The 24,959-nt window shown below is 42.7% G+C and overlaps 1 protein-coding gene across 3 annotated transcripts; it reads right to left on the bottom strand.

Annotated features, from left to right (window-relative positions):
* Positions 1 to 2,010: 2,010 nt before the first annotated feature.
* On the bottom strand, positions 2,011 to 22,630 carry LOC136438820 (interferon regulatory factor 6-like). Of its 3 annotated transcripts, none has more exons than XM_066433789.1 (9): positions 22,417 to 22,630; positions 10,703 to 10,895; positions 8,559 to 8,739; positions 7,373 to 7,477; positions 6,769 to 6,860; positions 4,782 to 4,836; positions 3,657 to 3,865; positions 2,985 to 3,126; positions 2,011 to 2,749 (listed from the first exon to the last, which is right to left on the bottom strand). In XM_066433789.1, exons 2-9 carry the CDS (start codon positions 10,883 to 10,885, stop codon positions 2,052 to 2,054), a joined length of 1,665 nt encoding a protein of 554 aa, XP_066289886.1. In that variant the 5' UTR covers positions 10,886 to 10,895; positions 22,417 to 22,630; the 3' UTR covers positions 2,011 to 2,051. The 3 variants fall into 3 exon arrangements, with proteins under 3 accessions (XP_066289886.1, XP_066289885.1, XP_066289884.1); XM_066433788.1 differs by lacking the exon at positions 22,417 to 22,630 and adding an exon at positions 22,115 to 22,223; XM_066433787.1 differs by lacking the exon at positions 22,417 to 22,630 and adding an exon at positions 15,121 to 15,231.
* Positions 22,631 to 24,959: the final 2,329 nt, after the last annotated feature.

Genomic DNA, 24,959 nt, shown 5'->3' with positions numbered 1-24,959 from the left:
CTTTATCAAAAGGACTTGGGCGGTCTTTGCAGTACAGATTTGTTTGTTTGTTAATGTTGCAAACTCCTTTGGCAATTTATCTAGCCTATTGAGCCAATTTTCCACTATTTGGCCAGTAGTCCACGGACTCTAATAGATAATCTCCAAGCAGATCTACACGAGGCGCGAAAATCGTATATGCTAGCCAGAGAAGGTCCAGTCAGCCAGCTGGAGCTTATCTGGCTGACTGGACCTTCTCTGGCTAGCATATACGATTTTCGCGCCCCGTGTAGATCTGCTTGGAGATCATCTAATAGATACTTGTGTTGTTTCTCGCGGTGTCTAAGTGTTATTCTATCTAAGCTTGAGCTGTTCGCTATATTTTCACCCATTCAACTTGCTCTTTGCTGCTCAATGCAGTAAAAGATATGGACGTGACGTACGTCTTGTGTGTGTTGTGTGTTATTTCAGAGTTGTCTGGAAGGAGGCCGAAAGTAGCAACTGCTGAGTTCAAGTCAATGCTGTTTTTTTTTATCGCGCGCGATCGCTCTCCCTTTCTTCATCCATTAGTTCTTTTTCTTTTCAAAATTTACCATTCTTGATATGTTCTGTAACGATTTGAAACATAGCGACGGCAGATATCACTTAATTGGTCGTGCAAATGTTTGTGATTAAAGTTTTTATCTTTGAGACCAAGTCTTGATATATGAGGGGCTTTTAAGGTCTTAAAGTCTATGCTATGTGCGTGCCTCAATGGAGGATGACTGCTTTGCCTTTACCTTTATTTGCGTGCAAGCTTTTCTTTTTTTTTGTAATCCTATTTTACATTGGTATCCATTTGTATCATTCCTTCATAATGTTTACCTTTACTTGTGGTCTTTTCTGTCATTTGGTTGTTCTGTAAGGGCACGAATTAATCTATCTCACGACCAAATACTGGGTATTTCTAACGAAATCAAAGTCTCAAGGAATAGATCTGGCTAGCTATAAGATTCTGGATTTTCCTATGGGAATAGATATAATGATATGCATTAAATAAAGGGCCTACCCATATTATGACAAAAAGCCAAATCAAGTTATATCAAAACGTTTATTTAGATACTGACTACCAGCCCTGTGTCACAAATCTAGGGACTTTTCCTATTCATAATTTTCATCCACAAATGTTTGTTGTGCCTCGTATGAGTTACGCAAGAAACTTAAGTTAATGAAACAAAAGCGATACTAACTAAACATGTACATAGCTACAAGTACGGCAAGCCTAAACGTTAAGTAACAAAGTAGCGATGTTACAACTAAGAATATCGTGAATATCCATATATGCATGTATATCGTTTTACATACATTGACGTCATTTGGCAAACAATAACAACTTGTCAATGGTGTTGATGTACGATATCCATGATGATTCCTCGATTGAGGAGGTTGCAATCGTTATCACGGCTGTGGTTGTAAAACTGCTTTATAAGTCTATGATATCACAACTTAGTACTTTTACGCAATGTACAAATTCCCTCAATTGGTCACTATTGACTCAAATCGTCAAAATATATAAGAACCAAACTTTGAAATGTACACCATATCTGTTTTTCCACATCACAACGGTTAGTCTTTTTTTATGGTAATTTCAATCCGTCACTTCAATACAGCATTACCCAAGAAATGACAGTAGAAAGCATTCTCACGTCACAACATTTACATTTCGAAATAATTTTTTTCTAAAATTTTGACTATAACATCAAGTGCAGGATATCGACATAACTATAGATCTATGTACATCTGGTTCAGGATTATTTGTGAAAGCCATTCTTTCATGATTTTTTACTGATTGATTAAACTTCGACATGTAGCCTCCATAGCAGGCTCTCTGAGCCTTATTTGGGCTTATAATATACTTTTGCTGTTGACTTCTTTTTGTACTGGGTCGTTTGTGCAGCCAGCCTGTAACCATTTTTCCTCTAGGCTAGAAATGCTTGTATGTACAAATATGTTTGTGGAATACACGGACCCAATAAGCACCTTAAGCTTATGTGCATTTAAATCAACACGCGGTGGTGATTGGGTATCAGAATCTAAAGGTCGTTGACCTTGACGTATTCTTTCACGTCGGTGGCCAACTTGTCGAACTCGTTGGAGTTGGACACCATGGCGTCGATGCTGCGCAGTGCGTTCTGCGCATCGTGGTCGGCCGCGCCCTTGTCGACGGCCATCATCAGGTTGTGCGCAGTGCGGCTGCGCACGATGACGTAGATGGGGGTGTTCTCCAGCGGGACGTCGTCGCTCCAGCTCTTCCCCAGGCTGAAGATGATCTCGGACTTCGGTTTGGGCCCTCCGGCGTTCCCGTAGACGCTCAGCTCCCTCAGGTAGTTCTGGTAGTCGAACACCGACACCCTCTGCTCCCTCTCCAGACGTTCTGCCTGCCGGTTGCGGTTGTCATTGCTCTTCCAGAAGACCTTGGTCTTGCAGAGGCGGGTGGCATAGACGTTCCCGCCCTCCGTGGTCAGCACGAGCCCTCGCTCCATGTTATCGAGGAGACCTTGCACGACATGGTCGTCCTTTTGCCTGTTGGAGGGCTGACGCGGAGGGAGGAGGATCTGTTCAGCGTCGGCCGGACCGTACAGGTAAGGGGACAGGTTGGGGTCGACGTTTTGTCTCAGGTTAGGCTGGTTTCGGTCGCCGAACCACAGACGACACCCGCTCTTGTTGGTCACGTGGTGCTGGAAGACCTTTCCGGCTTTGTAGTAGACAACCTCGATGTCCAACTCATGAGCTATAACAGAAAACATAATCAAAAGTCATAAATGAGTCTTGATTTTTGTTGTCATTGTTCTTTCTAATTTGTTATGACAGATTGCGGTTATAAAAAGACAACTTGCTTGGCTTCGATTTGGTTTGTTTCCTCCTTCTTTAACTACAAACAAGGCAATAATTTGAATAAATAAATGTGAATCTTGATGAAATAATCAAGAGCACATATATCATGTACATTGTATATCTCAGCTTACCCGGGTAAATCCTGAGCTCTGGGGCGACAGTGGCCACCGGTTTGGTCATGACGTCATCAGTCTCCATGTCCTCGTCACACGTGACCTCGGCCCCGACCCCCAGCTGGGTCATGTCTACGTTGGCCAGCTGCTGAGTCTCAATCTGTGTCAAGGTGGAAATAAAACAAAATTGAATACAATGTATGTGGTATTTTACCAAGCACATTTTCAAGGAATCGTATCATTACGTCATAGGTTCATCCTCATTTTTTTCACTATCCTGGCATTGTGTCTTTCTTTTGTTCTACAAAATAATGTTAGACGTGAAATAAATCAAAACTGATGATACAGTTATTTCACGTCTTACATTATTTTGTAGAACAAAACAGTATATATGTGACATTTCATCTAGAACGTTTTCAAGAAATTTCAGCAGTGTGTCATCGGATCCACCCCTGTGGCGTTGTCAAAAATGCTGTTAAAACCCTGCGATAATTTTCTCTGTTGTGTTTATTACAGTCACTATAAAATTTAAGATGATCTATCTCACCTTTTCTTTATTCAAAGATAACAGAAACAAAGACAAAGTGGCGCTGCACTCAAGTTATAAAACTTATTTTGCCAACGCCACTTAACAAAAATACAAACTTATAGATATAACGTTAGATCTATATGAATATACACATATCTCACCTTGATGGGCGCGTTCGTGTAGAGCGGTTCTGCGATGACGGCAGGACTGGCGGCAGTGGTGACGTCCATGGCGACCTCCTGAATGGTGAAGCCCTCCGGACAGAGCCCGGATCCCTGCATCCCCTGCAGCAGCTCCTGCATGGTCTGGTCACCGTCCCCGCGGCCGGGCTGGCTCAACAGGTCCTGCAGGATCTTCTGCAAGGAGTCCTCTGTAAAACAAGGTTTTAAAACCTTTTTATTGTGTGTAATTGCTTAGTTAGTACGTTGGTGAAGGTTAGATATCCAGGTGATAAGGTACGTTATGCTAGGGTCACATTTCCAATCCGGGGCCCGACCGGGCAGTATTTGGGAACGAAAAGTATAATATAAAAGACAACAAATACACAAAACGTACCCAAAATTATTTAAGAGCATAGCTTGTGCAAATGTATTGACATACACTTTGATTTTCCGTTTCCGCAAACAGCCTGGCCGGGCCCCGGTTAGGAAATGTGACCCTAGCATAACTGACGAAAGACAGCGGTTGCTGTCTGAAATGTCGTTTCCAAATTTTATTAACGGTTGCTCGAGTAACTGTTACCTTTCGTATGTTAAGTAATAGACACACTTGATTCAGTGATGGCAATGTTTTTGCCTATTTTCCGAAATAAAATGAAGAATTAATGCCCCTCCTTTCCACAGATGTAGAGTTAAAGACTAAACCAAGTTGTGAGAAATCGAGAAGTCACAATGAGGCCTCAGTAAAAGATCATCGCAAAGAATATCTATATGTCGTAATTGTCACGAAACTGTCAGAAACGGCCAAATGCACCGTAAAACGTAAAACTTATAATGTCAATTATAGTATCAAAATGGATTTAATATGTCTTTGTGGTAGGGGGTAGATGAAATTGAAAGTGTTGACAACTTGACACTCCACTACATTGCTATTGTTGTACTGTGAAAGCGAAACTCTTGGCAGTACACTGAAAGTGAAAGCAACGAAAGCTATTGACGGTTTCGACTGACATCTGTGTCCTAATTTGTGAATTTGTCGTTGCGAATGCACGTCTGAACTCAAGCTTTCTTGTAAGTACACCCCCCACTTACGATCAAATATGATAACAAAAAAAAAAGATAACTCACCTCGCACAGACGAAGTTAACGTTTCACCCAGACTGGCCGTTGTTGAGGTGTACGTCTGCAAGGCGAAAGACTCAGGTCAATCTTCATTTTTCCACAGGTTTTACAGTGATTATGTTTAGCCATACCTAGTATGGCTCAACATATTGTTTTTGTTCACGTTCTTCTTCTTCTTCTTCTCCTTCTTCTGTCAAATCTTCAAATTGATTCAACTCTGCAATTTTTTAATCAACCGACCTGAAATTTGGCATGGAGGTAAAGAAGGCAAATACCCTCATGCGATTTTTTCATCTTTTTGAAACAGGCCTAAAAATCATTTTTATGGAGGTTTTTTGGGGCACTTTTAGGCAAAAATTACATTTTGGTCTCCTGTGGCCTGGTTTTACAAGCAAATGGCCTGACATTCGGTACAAGGGCGCCTTGAACATGTCCCTACAGGATTTCAATCACAATTCTGGTGTACATCACTTCAAAATGCTTCATTTTGCGGACTTTTGGACCCATTTCAGACCAAAAACAGGCCAAAAGTGGTATCCCCGTTCCATGTTCTATTTGCTGCTGGCCAAAGAATCCATGTTCTATCTAAGGATCCCCGCGTTCCATTTGCTACTGGCCAAAGAACACGTGTTCTATTTAGGTTACCTGAGGTCATATTGCAGGAACACACGCAAGACTTTGCAGTAAGAAGCTCTTGGGGTCTCGCAGAACTTGTAGAGAGAATAGACCGATCCCAAAGCCACGCCCCCTGTTCGATTTCGAACACCTCCGTCAAAAACGGGGTTTGACGGACCAAACATGGCCGTCGCGGCTAGATTGAAAATAATGCCACTGACTTCGGTTTAGCTTTTGTGGCACTGAAACCCTTTCAGAGCGGGCCAAATAAGAATACTATGTCTTCTTTGTTGAAGGCTGTATCCACCGGGTAGAGTTGTTTAAGGAGGAGGTAGGTGTAGTTGCGGTGAGAGCGTAATGTTTTCGGTCAATGTTGAAGCGGTATACGCGGCATAGCTTTCCCTTGTCGGTGGGCATCAGCGCCCAATTTCTGACAAGCAGGTGATGCACGTGTAAAACAGGGTTCATATATCTGTGATAGGGTTCCCACTGTATTGACTGCATGCATAACAGCTGCATGGTATTTAGTAACTAAAATTAAAATGCATCCTTTTACTTCCCTGTTCACTTTCAAGTTAACCAGTTTCACACACCAGTAACTGAAGATACGAAACACTGCGCTAGCGCGGACTTTGTAGTAGTCAGCATGTGGTACAAGCTTCCTCTCCTAGAGTGCCCGATCTATTTTCAATTTAAATTCGTTTTTGTTCTGAGCATGCATTCAACCAATACAGTGGAAAACCTGTCCCAGATATACGTACCCTGCTTTACACGTGCCATTTCTGCCCCGCCAACGCTGTTTTTGACGGAGGTGCTCTGAATAGAACAGGGGGTTCTATGGGTCTTCTATTCGTTCGATATGGTGTTCGACAGGATCGGTCTATTGTTTTGCACGGGTGATTTTGGAACAGTCAATTTATGCATCGGGAGGGAGATTGGCGAAGTATGATGCTCTCGCAAATATTGACTTTCTACATGTAGTTAATATTTCGATTTGCCCAGGTGTTATTTTGGGACAGCACACTTCTTGCATGGGGAGGAGTATGGCTAAACATGCTGTATTTGCTCAGGGGCAAATGGCGACCTTTCTAGTTCATATTGATTTCTTCAGGCTCAAAAGTTTCGACCTTTTACTTTGATACAGAACAGTATCACAAGATGGCTTCCAGGCCATGAGAAAGATACAAAATTTTGCAATCACTCAGAGAAGCCCCTTTTAGCAGTGTTTTGACATCACGAGCATTGATACAAGAGGTGTGTATAATATATCACTTAGATAACGATCCATGGTCAGTGATTGGTAAATACGAACGAATACGTAAACCACGTCGTAACCCTCCTTCGAAGCTAGAACCCGTACGACGGTACTAGTACTGACCTGTGGCTCGGTGAAGGTCTGGATGCGGGGCGGGGAGTTCCCCAGGCAGACCCCGCTGGTCGTCACCGCGGTGATGATCTGCTGGGGCCCAGCTGAAATTTGAAAAAAAGAAATACGTTGAGAATATATAAGTACTAGCTTTCACAACAGTCTACAATTTCAATACTACCCTATGATTGGATTCAACATAAGCTTGAAAAATAGAACAGGTACATATTAGTAGTAGCTTCGAAAAAGTCTACAATTCCAATATCACCCCGCTATCTAAACGTCCAACGAAGGAACACGATACAAAGGAAATAAATTGGAAATGACTAGAATAATTCTGACAGTATCTAGTAATAAAAAGATTCCTTTCTATTGAATGATTACTTTCTTGGCGCCATGTTTGAATACACTTTGAATACACTTTGAACGCAAAGGAAACTTACAGTATCGGTCAGGTTATGTTTGTGAAAACGCTATTTTCTTGCAATTCGGCTACTCGCCTTATTCAATACAATTTAAATGGCACTACCCTATACTGTTTCTCAATATTGCAGTATATATAATATACTGAAAGAGGCTGTCTATGAATTGGACGGATTACAAGATGGTAACGTACCGAGTGTGACGGCATCTTCGGGACTTCGGGAATCTTCGTAACCGTCCGAACTGTTGCCGCTCGACACGCTGCCAGACCGGTGTCTCTCCTTTTCGTTGTTCTTGACTGGAAACCAAAGAAAGTAAACCAATGAATTAAAGCATTCAACGTTCTTCATACACCATAACATTGGGTTAAATCATATCGCACAGCATACAAGGAAGACAGAGTAGTTTGGAATAGTCTAAAACTGTTGGACATTTTTCCTATACTGTAGCAATGTCTGTCTGCCACGTGGCGATCGCGACTGCTGATCATAGTTCAAATACTGAAGTCTATAAAGTAGGGCACATAAATACGCGTACATCGTGCAGCCTCCAAATCTTCCCAGTGTCTCTCTAGTTTGGATGACTTCGAATTCAACTTTGTGAAACGTACTCTACATTGGACCGAAAATGTACCCCATGCTTCAAACACCGAACCACCGACAAGCTAACTTAGCATATCCAGTTGTCTAAAATAGTAAAAATGGATGAAAGCTCGAAAGAAAAAGAAAAATATAAGCCAGTATCAAGTGTAAAAGCGATGTGAAGGAATGTAAGATCAGAGGAGGGTGAAATAATAGCAAATTATTCTTGAAAATATGAGGCGAAAGGGTGAGAACGGAAGACTAACCTAGAGTCTTCGGCTCAGATATGTAGTTACATTGGAGATAAACAGTAAAAAATAAATAAGAAAAGTAGTATATAGCGAAAAATCAATAAGTAAGAACAAAATATTGAAGATAATCCACCTCACACTAGCCAAAGCTCAATAGGAAAAGTTTAGACGACAGCGCAGAAAAGTAATACGCAAGAATAACATGTCAGGGCCTGTGTTCAATGGCGGTTTAGTAGCTAAGTTATCAAACATATTACGACGCAAGCCGTTAAGGACTGAATATGTCTCAGATATTTCCTAAGACCTTTTCATCTGTGTTTGCATGAGTAGGTTTTAGTCTCTCGTAAAAGCGCATGTCAATGTACTCTACTTAGCAAAATCATGAGCAAATCGAAAAACCCGTACCAACATGTTAATTAACAACGAATATGGGTTTCCCCGATCCTAGAAGCTTAAGTACTGTAGGCAGTTGAACTTACAATTGAAATACATAGCTAAGACTAAGAATTCCGGAAGAAATAAAAAGATAAGTCGTTATAATGCGTACTTGGTTTCTCGGAGAACACGTAGACCTTGTAGGGGTTGATGGGGTCCTCCGGCTGGCTCTCGTTCTTCACCTCGTGGATCTTCGGGTGTTTGTTCAGGGCGCACCGCAGCCTGGTCTTCCACACCGCCGGCTCGGGCTTGTCAATCCCCGGGCGGAACTTGCCGGTGTGTACGGCCCATTCCTACCGAGAAAAAAAACACATGCATAAACTTGTCAGTATTGGGGTGAAACTTGTCGGTATGTGCGGCCCATTCCTACAGCAATAAATAACACAGGAAAAAACGCGACGTGCACAGGTACAACACGAATGTTCAACTCGCTACGTATACGTCGTGTCCAGTCCCTCGGCTAAACTTGTCGGCGTGTGTGCCATGCCAGCCTCATTTCCACCGAAAAAAAAGGAATAAAAATCACGGAATATTGTCGATATCTAGGAAAAACTTGCCACTGTTTACAAAAAACACGAACAGAAACGTCGGAACATTGTCGATATTGGGAAGGAACCTGTCAGTGTGCAGAAAAGTTGGAACATATATTGTCCCCAATATTGGGAAGAAACTAGCCAGTGTGTTCGGACCATTCCTATCGCATAAACTTTGGTATATTGTCGATAGTGGGGCGAAAATGTCCGATAAGTTTGGCTTATTTCACACAGGCATAAACGTTGGAATATTGTCAATATTGGGGTGAAACTTGTCGATGGTTTCGGCCCATTCCTACCGAAAAAACAACTAGCAGAAACGTTGGAATATTTTTGATATTCCGTTGATATATTGTCAATGACATTAGCGAAACTTGCCAGTGCGTTTGACCCATTCCTACCGCAAAGATCATGAAAAAAGAGCATGATCGTGGCAACATTGCCGATATCGCAGTGAAACCTGTCGGCATGGAACGCCCATTCCCAGCGCCAGGACATGGGCATTAAGAGTCGGTAAAATGGGAACATTCTACCGACTGGGCACAGCGAAACTTACCGGCGTATACCGCAAAAACACAGGCTTGTATGTTGGAACGACTCGAACATTCTGGTAGACCAAATCTCAACAACAGTGCTTGGGTCTTCAGACAAAGTTTCGGAGTGATTTTTAAGTTTCGGTGACCAATACCACAAAAACACACGCACTAGTATATACATGTTGGAACAACGCGAACATTCTGTCATACCAAACTTGAATAACATACACTGTAGTATATAAGCTAGGTCATTTGAGAAAGTTTCGGAGTGATTTTTAAGTTTCGGTGAGCTTGTTTTGTTGCTTTTAAAATAAAATTAGAGGAGGCGTATGCCTTCTTGGAAGCCCTGTCGTGTTTTTCGATGGTTGTGTAATATGTACTATATATATAAGTACTATGTAGTTGGGGACTGAATAAAGTTTCGGAAGGTTCGGCCGAACTTTCGGTACGACGTCACTCCGAAACTGACCGGTCAAGAAGTTTCGGGGGGAGGGCAGAGATCCGATGTTACACCGGGTCAAAACGCGTCATGCTGAAGTAATTTGAAAGGTAACAATCTGATCAATTGCGCATATGAACTAATCGAATCACTACATACATACAATTCAATTGATCGTGAATCTGGTTTTGCTATTTTCTGGCTACATGTACATGTATGAAATTAACTTTTGTGTAGTAACTGTACACAAAATCTAAAATACCATCACAAAAACAAGATAACTTACAAGGATAATACATATGTCTAACTGCTATACTACAATATTAACGACTCAAATCCATACTGCATGATGTTGGTTAGTGTATTTCAGGTAATTTACTAGCTATAAATGCATACATTTGTTGTACAGAATAACAGTACTAAGGGATTTTAAGTGTACACACAATTCTGTACAAAGTATCCCACTTTTCCGCGCAATAAAATTGATCGGTTGAACGCTAATGGATAGTAATGATACATGCTTGAAACTAATCACAAACATGAGCTATTGAATTTTACAAAATACGACGGTAAATAAAAGCTAGCCCCTTGGGAATGGCACGTCACAGTTCACCTTGCCAATGCCCTTAGATGGCAAGATTACCTGGAACAAGACTAGCTCTACACGGAAGCGTATTTTAGGGGAGGAACTGCGCAGTTTGGAGAAGCTGTGCTTCAAAATCTGGACACAAAAAACGCGATTTCCTACCTTAAACAGCTTGGAGTCGCGATCTTGGTCGTACTCGTGCTTGCCGGCGTGCTTCCAGGGGATCTTGAACTTCTTCTGGTCGGCGTCGAGCCACTCCACGCCTGGCACCTCGCCACGGTCGACCATGCTGTACAGCCAGGGCCGGAGCCGGTCGCGGGAGTTGTCCGGGACTGCGACAGGCATGGTAGGTTCACTGTGGAAGGGGAAAAATTGTGATAATTTTGTGAGGAGATTTGTGCAGACAGGTTTCTTGCACATGGTAGTATTTGGCATAGAAGTCAGATTTCACCGGTCGCAAGATTTGACAAATTTCACCGGTCGCGAGAGTTGTCCGGGACTGCGACAGGCATGGTAGGTTCACTGGGGAAGGGAGAGGTGGAAACTGTGGTCATTTGGACGTGAAATGTGTGGATTATGTTGCTTTCAAATGGTAGTATTTTGCATTGGAGTCGAGAGATTTGACAAATTTGACCGGTTGCGACAGTTGTCCGGGACTGCGACAGGCATGGTAGGTTCACTATTGAAGGAAATGCGTCAAAACTGTAGTCATTTTGACTTTGTAAATTTAATCTAATAGCTTGAAAATCGCAGTATTTTGCAAAGGAGTAAAATTAGACTCCTACGAAAAATTGACAAATTTGACCGGTCGCAAGATTTGACAAATTTGACCGATCGCGGGAGTTGTCCGGGACAGGCATGGTCACGAGGTTCACTGGGGAAGGGGGAGGGTGGAAACTGTGGTCATTTGGACGGGAAACGTGTACATTTTGTTGCTTGAAAATGGTAGTGTGGACTGACTCTCCTGGCCAGTTATTACCCTTTTTGCGGAATTCTATGATCCGTACCCCCGTAGGAAGGCCTTGTGCAGGCCAGTTTTATTGCTAGTAGTTTGATGTCAGCTATACACATAGTGCAGTGAAGCGGTTATACTTTCCACTGGGGCGCCGACCATTAAGTGACAAAAAATCTCAGTAGCAATTCAAGCACTTTTCATCGATAGATATGAATGAATTTTGTAAATCATGTTTGTTTTTCTGTCGTTCAACTCATTGAACTCCTTTTACATCATGGATCATAATCAATTCATTCGAACAAATACAATTCTGGTCGCTAAACGGCTCCTATTCAGTGGAAAGGTGGAGTGAGCGGTAGTATATATATATGAGGCGTAGGGCAGCGTTCATCACATGAGGGATCTTAGTTCTGTTTGAAAGGAAAATGAAGATTTCTTAATCAATACGCCAAAAATAATTACTCAAGCAACTGGATAAGATTTTGAAACAGTCATTTTCTTAATCAATGTTTTTATATATTAAGTAATGTGACGCATAGAGATCTTATCAACGATTGGTGACAACAAGAGTCGAACTCAAACGTTTGGAATCGGTGCAATTCGTGGTGAACAACGTTACGCCGAAAACTGCTATTTTGCACTCTTGATATTTCCCTATCATGATGCGAAGTGACGGTGCCATTGGCGACATTGGATTTCTCTCCCTTTCGATGTGATATGTATAAATACTGCTCACTGCACGCGTTACGAAGTTACTCAGTATTCCAAGCTTAAACAGTGCATGAGGTATCCATGCTAGTGAGAATTTAGGGGGAGCAAATACATGTCTATCCGTTTGCGCACACAGCGTGGTATACACGCCTAGTGTTGAGAAAACCTGAAGAGCACACGGACAGAAGCATACCTAACCTTGCGCTGATATTTCATTCAATGTTTCTCACTCGATATACCTATTTTGCCAATTTGAAACGAACATCTTAGATAAGGATTTCATTCTCAAAGCTAAGATATATCTGAGGCTTATGATACAGAACAAGAACTGCTATGTATCTATCAAGGTTCGGTGTGTGTGTGTAATTATCGGGCGTTCATATATAGCGTCAGTATATATATACTTTAGTCACTTATCCGTTTCCGTGTTTCTCACAACAAATAAAATATCATGCCCGATACTGTGGATATATTTTGTCGCCAAATTTGACTGGACAAGATTTCTATTTTAATGGCAGTGTATTTTGTTTTTACGTCCGCTCGACCATAGAAGGTCGATGAAATGGGCGTTTCTTTGGTTCAGTCTCTCTGATGGCACGGCGCTGTATATGTGTGGCATTCCTGAGATATACATTGATTATCCCGAAGAAATGCCGTCGTATTTCTTTGATAAAACCACAAAATTTAAAGGGGGACGACTATATACAAAATGGGCAAACGCTTCAATGTAATCGTATGTAGACAAGAAGTTAAACCACGGGGTGAAATATGTAGGGGATTTCTGTTTGCTTGGGCCAAATACACTACAGGTAGAAAATGTGCAATGCGGATTTCTCCACGACAAAATGACACAGCCCTTCAAAGGTTTACGCTAGGAAGTAGTATCCAAGTGACAAGATTTGTGAGTCGTTTACAGACCCATGTTCTGGTCAGATTCGGCATAAACAGACTACTCAGTGTATTTCTGAATGAATGAAGGACACATGAACGCTAACTGAGCAACACAACGTGGCGATACGGGATCTCTAAAATCAGTAACGCCTCGGCCCTAGTTTCTACCTCATACCTGTATACTGGTGGTATACTTGTAGTTTTTCAAGTATTTTGGCCCCGAATGTTACTTTGTTAGCAACTAACACAATTCAAACGATAGTAAGTAACAATTATAACTCTTTAGCAGTTGGCCTTCGTGTCGGAAATTGAGTTAGGGATACCGGGAAATTACTTCCAAAATGGCGGACTGTGAGCTCGAGGGCGAAAGAGCAGAGTTAGTTTGTGATCACATGAAACACGATAACTGAATCTTTCTCAGGTTCAAGGTTTCAAATGTTGAAATCTCACCATAACCAGGGCTCTGCACAGAGGGTATAGTTAAGCTTCTACTTTGATCAGTGGAGTATGAAGTCATCTGTATGTGTATACATTCAGTAATCAAAACGTGTAGAAGTACAGTAGAACCATAACCCTTTCCCCAATCCACAAGAACTGTAATTCCTGAGAAGAAAATTTGAAAATCAACGTATCCTGACCGGACAAAATGCCTACAAACCAAATATATGACGCCAAAATAGTGCTGACTATACAAAGTGTAATATGTCTACATATTTCTACTGCCAAATTTATGGCTACCTTTCTCCCAAGTAGTATCAGCTATAGTTGGAATGTCGTCCGTAGTTGTGTATCATAGTAATAATGACTATTCATGTTTAGAGCGACGACAAGCGAACAAAAATCACTCGGTATCATTTAGCATAAAAGTATGTATCCTGCTACCAATGTTTCAAGCCTATATTTGCAAAATCAACAACTTTGTTTATATATTTCCAATCATGTGGCGTTGTACGATATCATAAAGCAGATGTTGTGAGCGGTTCTCTTCATGGTAGCCGAGGAATACAAGTAAGTTGATCAGAATACAAGTAAGTTGATCAAACTATCTGCGTGCGTAGTGTCTAGTGGCCTTGCTGTACGTAATTTCCGTCCATATATGACATTGAAAACATTGTCGATGAATGAATTATACATACGATACAAAACGCACAATTGTACTGCTGGAAAATGCATTTGTTCGGTTGACAAATTGTAATTGTCGTTGAAACTTGATTGATGATAGACAGATAGAGCCACATTGAACTACACCAAGACATCTCTGCTGTTAGTGAAAAAGTAGAATAGGTCTTGTGAAATAGACGAAGGTGTAAGGATGTTTTCGAGAGACCCAAAATTGTTTACCATTCAAACTCACATTGAGTATATATCATAGATCTATCCAATGCTGCAAGGTTTGAGCCAGTATTGATGACTCGGATCCGGATAGACCTAGATGTACCTTAGCACAAATATCAGTATGAACTTTAAGTGTATGAAAATACTGCCCTTCAATATTAGAGGACTAAATACTATTAAGACCGGGTCACGGTTTTTTGTTCTGGGATTTTTAGCCAGCTATATGAAAAACTGAAGTATCTACGAGAATCATTTCCATCCCACCAGCTACGTTTTCCACGACACTCGGACGACTGTCCTTCTAATATCCTCAATTTGCTGTCGTAAACCCGACGTACGCCTTACGGCAAATGTACCCCGGGTCCTTAGTCATGAGATTTGGCGGGAACCCAACGACGTCGTGCCCGCCGACGAGCAATGTAGCCCCGCGTGAGCAGAACAAAGGAACCTTGGCGCTACGCCAGCGTTCCGTACAAGAAATAAAGCAAAGACTGCAAAATCAGGGCTCTTCACGTGTAAAAGTGTCGTGATTCAAGTTTCTAAGTCTTCTTTGAGGCGTATACGATATATAAAACCATTTAAAATATGTTTGATTCTAACCAAGGACGGAAACACCCCCTGCGAGCGATCAACAACACCGAATGTTGCGTCGGTGCACAACCATGAGAAATGAACAAAAGAAAATTACCGAACACGAGGCGACCTTCCCGCTGCCATCTTGCTACAATATTGTTTCGACAAGACGTAGATTTACGCGGAATGAAGACGAAGGGCCTAGATAAAAACGACCGACGTTCTTTTAAACATGGAAGGAAAATGTGGGTCACATGGGCGAAGTTTGACCTTTGACCGTAACGGCCGCTAAGGACAAAACAGGAAAACCAACCCAAAATTTTTTTTTTTAAAGGATAAAGGACAAGAATTAAAATTCATCATTACCTTACTGGATAATTTGACCAGCCACAAGCCATGTTCCTTTCAATACTACACCGGCGAAATGTTTTAAAAGCTAGAAAACAGAAAACCGCAGCCTAGCCGCGTTCTTGACAGGTGTTGACAGGTTGGAAGCTGTGGCCAACTGAGGGTCGCTTTCCTCCCAAACTGTACTATTTCAATGCAGGGGGCGGAGCACCAGTTTCTGAAACCCCATGAAAATAGATTACCTAATAGGGAAAACTCTCGAAGCTTCCCTTTTTAGCTTTGACGCTTTGAAGCTTTTATTCACGCCTTGTGCATGAATGGTCAAGATCACACGCAATACAAGCGAAAATATGACGTTTCTTGTTTCTGGCATTCAAAGCTATTTCGAAAACTAACGTTTTTCTTTTTGCTTGAATTCCTTTCTAGAAAAAGTTGAACTTGTCGGCAGTGTCGCTTTGAAGTGGATACGAAACAACACGAAACGTTGGGCAGGTGTTTTTTTCGCTGCAGCATCAAAGCAAAGAGTGCATATCCCTTTCCCACAGTTTTGGGGAGGTTTCGAGACACAGATTTCCAGTTTTTGTTTCTATCTGGAAGTTTCGGCTATGACGAACGGAAACAGCCTTGTAAATTACTGTGGGACTCCCCAACACAAGGAAACCACGTACGACGCACAACTTACTCTCCGAGCAGAGGAGCGGGTCCGGTTGGTTTTTGACGTGTTTTAGGCGTTTGTGTCGATCGGGCTTTCTACTTTCAGGTAGGCAGGCGGCCACACCATCGAGACGGGTTTGTCGAGAGGAGCATGCGGACCTGAGTGAGTGAGTTTCTACTTTGTCATGTGTTTTTTTCTATCTCACAAAAACATGACAAAGTAGAAAGCCCGACAAAACCGCCTTAAACACGTCAAAAACCAGCCGGACCCGCTCCTCTGCTTGCAGAGTAGCACAACTCTCATTGACGTGGAGAGACACGGGAGTCGGCAATTACACCCCCTACCTGGCTGCCACTGAGGACATTTTTTTTACTTCGGTTTTTGACAGACAAGGACGACGTGGCACTGCACTCAAGTTTCTATAACTTATATTAACAGTGCCACGTACAGATAACAACGTAACCCATTTTTTTGTACATCTGGGCGAAGTGAGGAAGGTCGTGTAAAGTGCCTTTCCCAATGGCACAACGTCGGTGGCGTAAGGGGAATTCGAACTCGGGACCTCTTGGTTCTGGGCCGAACACCCTGCCGTTACGCCACACGACCCCACGAGGACATTGACAGAGCGCTCAACGAGTTCCATAGAGGAAAACTGAATGTTTTACTTTTTGAATGTTTCATCTTGTTTTTGGTCATACTTTTTCATTTTACATGGGTTACACGAATCAAATCTAGGTTTCAGCTAGCCTCTACGTATACCAGGCCCCGTCCTATCGCTGGGAAAATAGTAGAAATCGGCCGAGGTACTCCGCTATACAGGGTAGTCCGCTATACAGACCGTCCATTGATAATGGAGCTTCACTAGTACTGTATAGCGGCACATAGCGGACTACCCTGTATAGTGGAGTACCACGTCCGATTTCTACCTTTTTTCCCAGCGATAGGACGGGGCCTGGTAGTGGCTAGGTTGCAGCACGGTTGCAGCGAGGATGTCGTCTAGCGGAATGGGAGCAGGCCTAGGACGCAGGGCAGGGACGAGCATGACGAGGTGATCCTAGCTTCCCGAGTTGATATCCGACGGTGTCATCGACGACGACAAATTTTACGAGCTACAATTCCGTTTGTATCCGTCTAACGTTGGCGCCAATGGATAGATCTAGCGTTAGGTTTCATAAAACCGCTACAATACAAGTGGCTTTGCAATTATACATAGCGCAGCACCTCGAGTGTTTTGACCAGCTTAAAAAATTCGTTGCAAGTTCTTCTTCTTCTGAAATCTGTGTTGTGTACGGACAAAACACATAGTCTGGCTGCCCCTTTCTATCGCAAGATTATTTGTTTCTGCCATAAAGTTCTTTCTGCATGGGGAAATACTAGTAATGGATTTGTAATATATCTTGGAATATATATATTGACGCGGGCCTTGGCTCAAAGAGTGATATCAGTATTGAAGCTAGAAATGACATTGTCTTCTGTTACTGTTATACAATAATACATGTTGCGTCTGTTCTGTGTTCATGAAACGCGGTTATCCGAGGCAGCGACGGTTTAGTGGCCAAAACTTTCACTAATAATTTCAGACAAATCTCAAATCAAGTTAAAGGTAATTAAACTCCGAGTGGTTGCCCATGGTTCCAATGGAAAGGGTGTGAACAAGGGTATCTATATTTGTAGTGTCACAAGATGTTCATGTGCATGTGACTCACTAGAGTCATAAATTGGTTTTCAAACCTCTATCTACGATGCCAGCGAATTCCTGAGTACGTGGTGTAGTTTATAGCCTGGCTAAACCGCTCTTCTAGCAGCCCCACTCACCCACTGGTCCATAGAACCCCAACAATAGTTCCTGTCACACAGGCTAATATCGCTTATACGTTATAACCATGATTGTAGTAAATATATAATAGTTCCAACATCACTGACTCTGCAGTAAAAATGGGTCTAGAATCTCTAGATATTATAAAGCGTTACCATATCCCGAGACTGGTGTCTCTTAAAGTGAAAACTGAAGTGCAACGGCACGGCGGCCTCGCCGTAGCTCGTGTTTTCAACCATGACCACTGGGTCATCATAGCCTCCATAGCAGGCTTTAAACCGGCTTTTTTGGGGGCTAAATAATACACTTTTTGGGGGCTAGATGGTTACGGGGTGCCTGATAGTTACGGGCTGGCTGCAAAAAGTGTATTATTTAGGATCATTTAGCCCCAAAAAAAGCCGGTTTAAAGCCTGCTATGGAGGCTAGGGTCATCACTCCCTTCTCTTTCCGGTCAGTGTGTTAGGGTTTTTTTCGTACAGAGGTTTGATGCTTGGGGCTAACGATCCACTTCACACACAGGGCCGTCTGCTTTACGTCACCATCCAAACTGACGACTGCAATCCCTCTCAACATGTCCGAGCTGGGGCCGACGGTTCCACAGAATTTGATTCCTATAGCTTGCGCTACGTCTCTAATTTATAACCGAAAAGTTTATAATTACAAGTTCCTAATAGATGATCGATTGAAATTGATTTAAGTTCAAATAAAATGTATATTTTCGAACCAATACATTGTTTCGGATTACGACGATGATGAATACAAACTAGCCTACGGCGGTCACCCCTCGGCTACACAACTCCCTCGGCTACATAACTCCCTTGTGTGTGCCCCCCCCCCCAATATACTGTATATGCCGCCGTTCTAGGAAGTCTGCGAAGGAGGCTAAATACAAACACCGTTTGAGGATAATTACAAGCTAAAAGCAAGCTGAACATTTCGATATGATGACATTCCGTGAAATTGACTTTCAATTACAGTGTTCTTTATAGTGAAATTCACTTTCGAATACATTGCTCTTTATAGACTGATAAATGTTCCTGTCTTCGCCTTTTTCTTTTTGTTCAACGTGTGGAAAATCATGAGCATTTTTGGGCTTAAATATGATATTGAAAAGAACAGGTGTCGCGGGATCTATTGTCTGTTCCCCGTTACCAGCAGCAGCATGGCTTTGTCATCATGACCGCTTCGGGCGATGTTTTCCTCTCAGCTCAAGCGGAACTAGTATGTGCAAGGACATGATGTCCTTGGTATGTGGTAGCCCTGGTCACCAGTCTCTACGGGTTGGCTTGGGGTTGTTTTACCGGACCCAGTCTGCTATGTTGAACTTGACCCGTTTCTGTCAGCCTGTCTGCTTAGCTTTCATAGAGAGTTATATGAGGGAACTAATCATTAATCAGTTCGCTCATATAACTAAGCCAAGCCCGTAAACCCACCTCCGAGCGGGCTAAACTGTCTGGGCGGATGGGCACCACTTCCAGCGCCGTAGAGATACCGGGGAGCTCCCGATGTTTTGGTTTCCAGGCTATGTATGTGGTGCGCCAAAAATAGTTACTCAAGCAACTGGATAAAATTTAGAAATTCAATATGTATGTGGTGGTCTAACGCCAAATCCGCTATCCGAGGATGCAATCCTCCGATCCCCTTCTAGTATAGGGGCTGACCGCCGGTTTTGGGCGGCCGCTATAAGCGCGATTCAATCAGGCTAAAGCGGAACATGCCTGAACTTGAAGTGCTCCTCTCATTAAAAAATTTGATCAAAACATAAAAATTTTCGTCAAGAAAATACCGCCCTCACTGCAAGCCGCGGCAATGGGGCTACAGTTTGGACTTTGCGCAACACTTGCCATTTCCGGTAGATGTCGCTCTTCGCTCTTGGAGGACAAATAGATGTCTTCAAGTGCATCGATTTCCCATTTACTTTGTCATTAAATACATAATAACTAGATAATAATGCATTCATTGCATATTCATACCCAAAGAGCTAAATGCAAAGATGACCACATGTGGTCTATCAAATGGGTGTAAACCACTAAATCGTGAGACACACTAAAATATACTACTAGTAATGTTATATATCAATATATGTTTATGTGTTAAACACTATTGTAAAGTTGTGTACCCGAATAGTTTCTTGTCTTTTTGAAACACATGCATATGGAAACGTAACTACATTGCTCATATGTTTATTCAACATCAAGTACTGTGAATGTATCAACTCTTGTCTGATTGAATTGTTTTGAATAGCGATTGACCCTCATTTTCATATAAGGTACAATCTAGTTAGTCTCCAAGCAGACCCAATGGGTTGCAAAGACCGTATCCAGCTGGAAGAATTCGAAGGAGTTTATGGCAACTCCAAGCAGACCCAATGGGTTGCAAAGACCGTATCCAACTGGAAGAAGGAGTTTTTATTTTCTTTCTGCCAGTTGGATACGGCCTTCGCAACCTATAGATCTGCTTGGAGATTACAATCTAGTATAAAATGCATCTCGTCTTCATTCAATTCAATATGTGGATAGTCACATAAAACCTCCATGGTTTGAATAACGTAAAAGAACGTGTTGAGCAAAGAGGCACGTGAACATGGAGGATTGTACCTTTTTTTGTTAACCTTCCCAGTGCAAAAGGACTGTAGTCAAAAGCCTACGTCTCCTAGCTAAGCGGTCTTGTTAGTTAACGGTGTGGGTGGGTGGGTTTCCCGAAATATGCAAATTTGAGAGGCAACCTGTTTGATATTGATAGACTGGGCGTCAGGTGAAGCTCCTCCCGCGGCTGAATATTTTACTGCAGGTGCTTACCCCCACCAGCCTATCATGAATGGGATTCTTTCTTCTGTGTACAGATTCAATTACACCTGACGGGTAAGAATGCTCCAAATGCCCAGGCAGTCTGCACAACATGTTGACCTTTACGAGGTATGTGGCGTCTATTGTGCGCCCAGTAATTAATAAACAGTCCACAGGGATCCTGTGCCTTCCAAGAAGCCCTCTGCTAACCACGTGCTCCTATTGGCCATCTGATACCATGACGCTCGTTCCGTCGTTATGGTAGCAGGTGGCATATGCCAACATGAACAAAGGTGTGTGTACGGACAAAATACGTATAAAAACGACACTTTACGTCATAAACGACTGTATCTAAGAATATTTGAAAGTGTTGTGTTTATGCTATAATATTTTGATTGTTAAAAAAAATAATTTGCAATCTAGTACGCTGTTGAAAAATTGACTGCTTTATACACCCCTCTCCAATGTTTGTATGATCCACCTGTTCTAAATTTACCCCAATGTCAAATGTCCCTACATCTAGTGCACAAGAAGCCCCGCCCCTCTTCCCCAGACGAGACAGGCTAATGTATACAGCGACGCTGGCCTCACCTAGTACATAAATTTGCTTCGAAAAAAATACAAAAATAAGATAAAAAGAGGAATGAGAAGTGCGTTTCATGGGCTGTTCTTGATGAAATACCTCTGCTGCACAAATCAATACAACTTTAATAATTAACACGTTTATCAGACAGTATACTACTAGTATAAGATATTAAATGGGACCAGCAGGCGATACTTAATGTCACATAATTCCAAAGGTTGGGCCTTATCAACATTTATGTTTGCCTGATTGTTAAATATGACAACCGGAACAATAACAATGTGCACACAATAAATGAGTGTAACACATTTCTGATGGTGCTAAAATCCAGCAAGCGTCAATGTTTAAAATCTAACAGCACTCGGGGTGAAAATAGCTAGCCACAACAGGAACTCCGTCCAGACAGGTAGTATGGCTCGCGCGGGCGCGTTTTGAGCTACCGCGGTCTTACAGGTGGGTAGGCGGGGGGAAATGTACGCACACCGTCCCTAAACCAACATGAGCAACCCCCAAGCCAAATCTGTACATGTTACCCACCCGCCCACCCTATTTTCTAACAAGTTCAGTTCGCGGCTTTTCTGAGCTGTGCGCATGGAAAGAAGCCAACCCGGACTACATCCGGCCTAGATTGTGAGACAGACCAGACGCCGGTCGGGGTTTCCCGCTTGTGGGTTCCGCCAGGAATACGGGCATGACTCACCGCTACCCGTTTCACATGCATCGTCAAGTTTCGCTGAGCAATCACGAATATTGAGAACAGACATATGCAATGCGATCGTGATATGCAATAGTTTATATCCTAGCGCATTGTGTTAAAAATGCAGAAGTGTCAAGAAAATAACAAGTCTGCGTTCTATTCATGTTGTACATCCATGAAGGAATGCCTGGCCAGCATACTAGTATTGCATTTTTGTAACCTACCTTGTTGCGATGTAATGTTCTGAAGCTGACGCGCAGTGCTAGACGCTGGGCCTTCTCAGAAAGCTCTCCCTGTCCAAGTGCACACAATTTCCCACAGGTACCCTACCTGTGCGCCCGTGAACTATTGGCAATTAGCGCGGGAAAGTTTAAATCCCATTTACCTGGTCGAATGTCAACAACAAGGCTCGCGCATGCGCAGTTGAGCGGCCATGGAGGAGGGCTTCTGAGAAACCACCGCTCTAAATCACCTGCAAATACACGTGCGACTGCACAAATATAAACAATGCCTCCGGCGCGCTTACCTTGGCGTGGGTGACTCCGGAGGTGACCTTGGGGATGCCGTTGTGATGTTAGCGGGATGATCGAAGCTAATATTTGAACCAAAGAACGACGATAGGATGCTACAGCTCGATTCTGGTAGCAGAGTAGGTGTGTTTCCCAGTTTCTCGTTGCAGATTTTTATATAGTTGCGGTGGAAATCCCGGCGGCCAATCACTGGGTATTCCAGACTGGGGGAATGCCCTAATGAATGATTAATTAGTTTCCCCAGTTTCCATACGACACGGCTACACGCGCCGTGATTGGCCCCTCGCTGGTCACGTGGCCTACTTCCGGGTCATGATGGCATGTTTCAATATAGCACCGAAACTGGGGACGGAAAGTCCAGTTTCGGTGGGAATATTACATCTTTGTCAGCTGAATATGACTTAAAACTCTTCGCATGCGACATGACAATGCTTAATAGATTGTTGCAGATGAAAAATGGACATTCATCCTTTAATCATGATACATATATCACAGGTTTTCGACGTGTGTTTTGAAAATGTGACGTGAAATATGGAGGTCGTGAGCCTACTGCGTTTACTTTTCATACCTTACTGTACTGTCCATACTCTGCATCATCTGAGCTTTAAGATTGTATTATTGTATATCTAAACAGTTTCGAGTTACTTAGCAGCGTTTCTGCAGGAATAGTTCATTTGACAATGATCAGATAAAATTAAAAACATGAGTGTGCCCTGCGCCGACATGCCAGTGCGCTTCCCTTCTCAAAGGACATTACATACTAGTAGTAATGTCATTGCCTACTCCTAGGATTTCATCATCCTTTACAGATCACTATTAATATTTCTATTCTATACGCAAATCCGAATACAAAAGAATTTGGTAAACTACATTTGGAATCATCAAATTCAGTTAAGTTTGTATTCTAGGACCCGGATACAAGTTTCTGGGTCAGCACACATGTCACGACGTACATATGTCACATGCACTTAAGTTCCTGAGATAAAGATCTGGGTAGCTATACAGTGCAAACACTTTGACCCATTTATCAAGGGGGTGGGGTCATGACCCCCACCCTACCCCAGGCCAACATCATACCATACAATGTTTGACAGGTGAACTTCGTGTGCCGATATAGGGCCATAACCTTCGTCTTGGCATAGCCATATTGCTACTTGCTTTAGGGTGGATAAGCATAATTGTTTGTATAAGCCCAAGATTTTTATGGTGTGCATTTAACTTGCCACGAGCTGCACTAGTTTCCACCGATTGGTGCACAATAAAATTCTTATCAAGTCAATGCATGATGTATTGTGGGAAAACTGTGGTTATATTACCTCCTTGATTAATGTAACAATACTTTACGTTTGGGACTGCATTGTTAGCAGTAACACCTAGCTTCAGTGAACAGTGAACCAGTCAGTTATTGCCCTAATGAAGATGACAGATAGCCATCGAAACGTCGGTTCGTGTAAATACTTGGTTGTGAATAAAGAACTTTGCTATTCTGTATGGCTAGTAGCAGACAGTCGTCAAAGATATCATTCACGCGGCAAACCAATTCACAGCACGTAAATATGGCACATCGATTTCCCCCACACTTCCCCAGTGCTGTATGCACAACACGGCACAGTATGCACGGGTCAATAGGTCACAAGTTCATGCCTTTGTTATTGTGTGTCTCTCTCTCGCTCCTCCCCCTTCTGTTTTTCGTCCAACCGCGTCACCTTACGGTGTTTAGCTGAAGTGCAACTTTTTAAGATAAAGGATGATTATGTTTTCCCATGACGTATTTCTTTTTCATAATCGCTCGCAAGCATGAGACATCTGAAATCTTCTTGGTATTTACATATAAACACCAGGATTGCACTGTTGTATTTATCAAAACACTGGTCGCTAACGATCATTTAGATTATGTGCATGTGACAGGTGTCATCCTGTTAGGAACTAATAGACCATGACGTACTGGGACAGGTGGAATACCGGTGTTGTATATATAGAATACAACACGGGGTATTCCGTATCACCCGAGGTACCAGCCCGACCGCGGGTCGGATCGCCCGACGGCCTACGGCCGTCGGGCGATCCGACCCGCGGTCGGGCTGGGACCGAGGGTGATGCGGAATACAACGTGTTGTATTTTATTTATGTCATACCTTGGCCATACCCACCCGAGAAAACACACATTTCAATGCGGAATGCGCCAGAAGTTGAGGGAGTTTTGTGTCCTCGAACAAGAAACTGTAGCAACATTGATTCCAATCTCCGAATCCGGTATTCGAATTTCCGACGGCCCCGCAACCGACGCGTTCGAAATGCGTTCGAAATATTCTATGGAAGCCTGTGTGATAACCATCCCGAACCCTATGTGATCCGGATAGTTATCACACGGTCCGGAACACCCGTATCAGGCCCAGGCATGACATAATGTTCAAATATTAACCTAACACGGCTTTCTTACGCACATGGTTACACTGGGCGTGTTAAGGTCTCTGCAAAGGCTTTGATGGCTATGGTAAGCTTATAAGTTCGTGAAAAAAATTATATTCATACAGTGATT

Source organism: Branchiostoma lanceolatum, chromosome 7 (assembly GCF_035083965.1).
Source record: "Branchiostoma lanceolatum isolate klBraLanc5 chromosome 7, klBraLanc5.hap2, whole genome shotgun sequence".
Taxonomy (NCBI): domain Eukaryota; kingdom Metazoa; phylum Chordata; class Leptocardii; order Amphioxiformes; family Branchiostomatidae; genus Branchiostoma; species Branchiostoma lanceolatum.
This window is presented reverse-complemented; position numbering and strand designations above follow the sequence as displayed.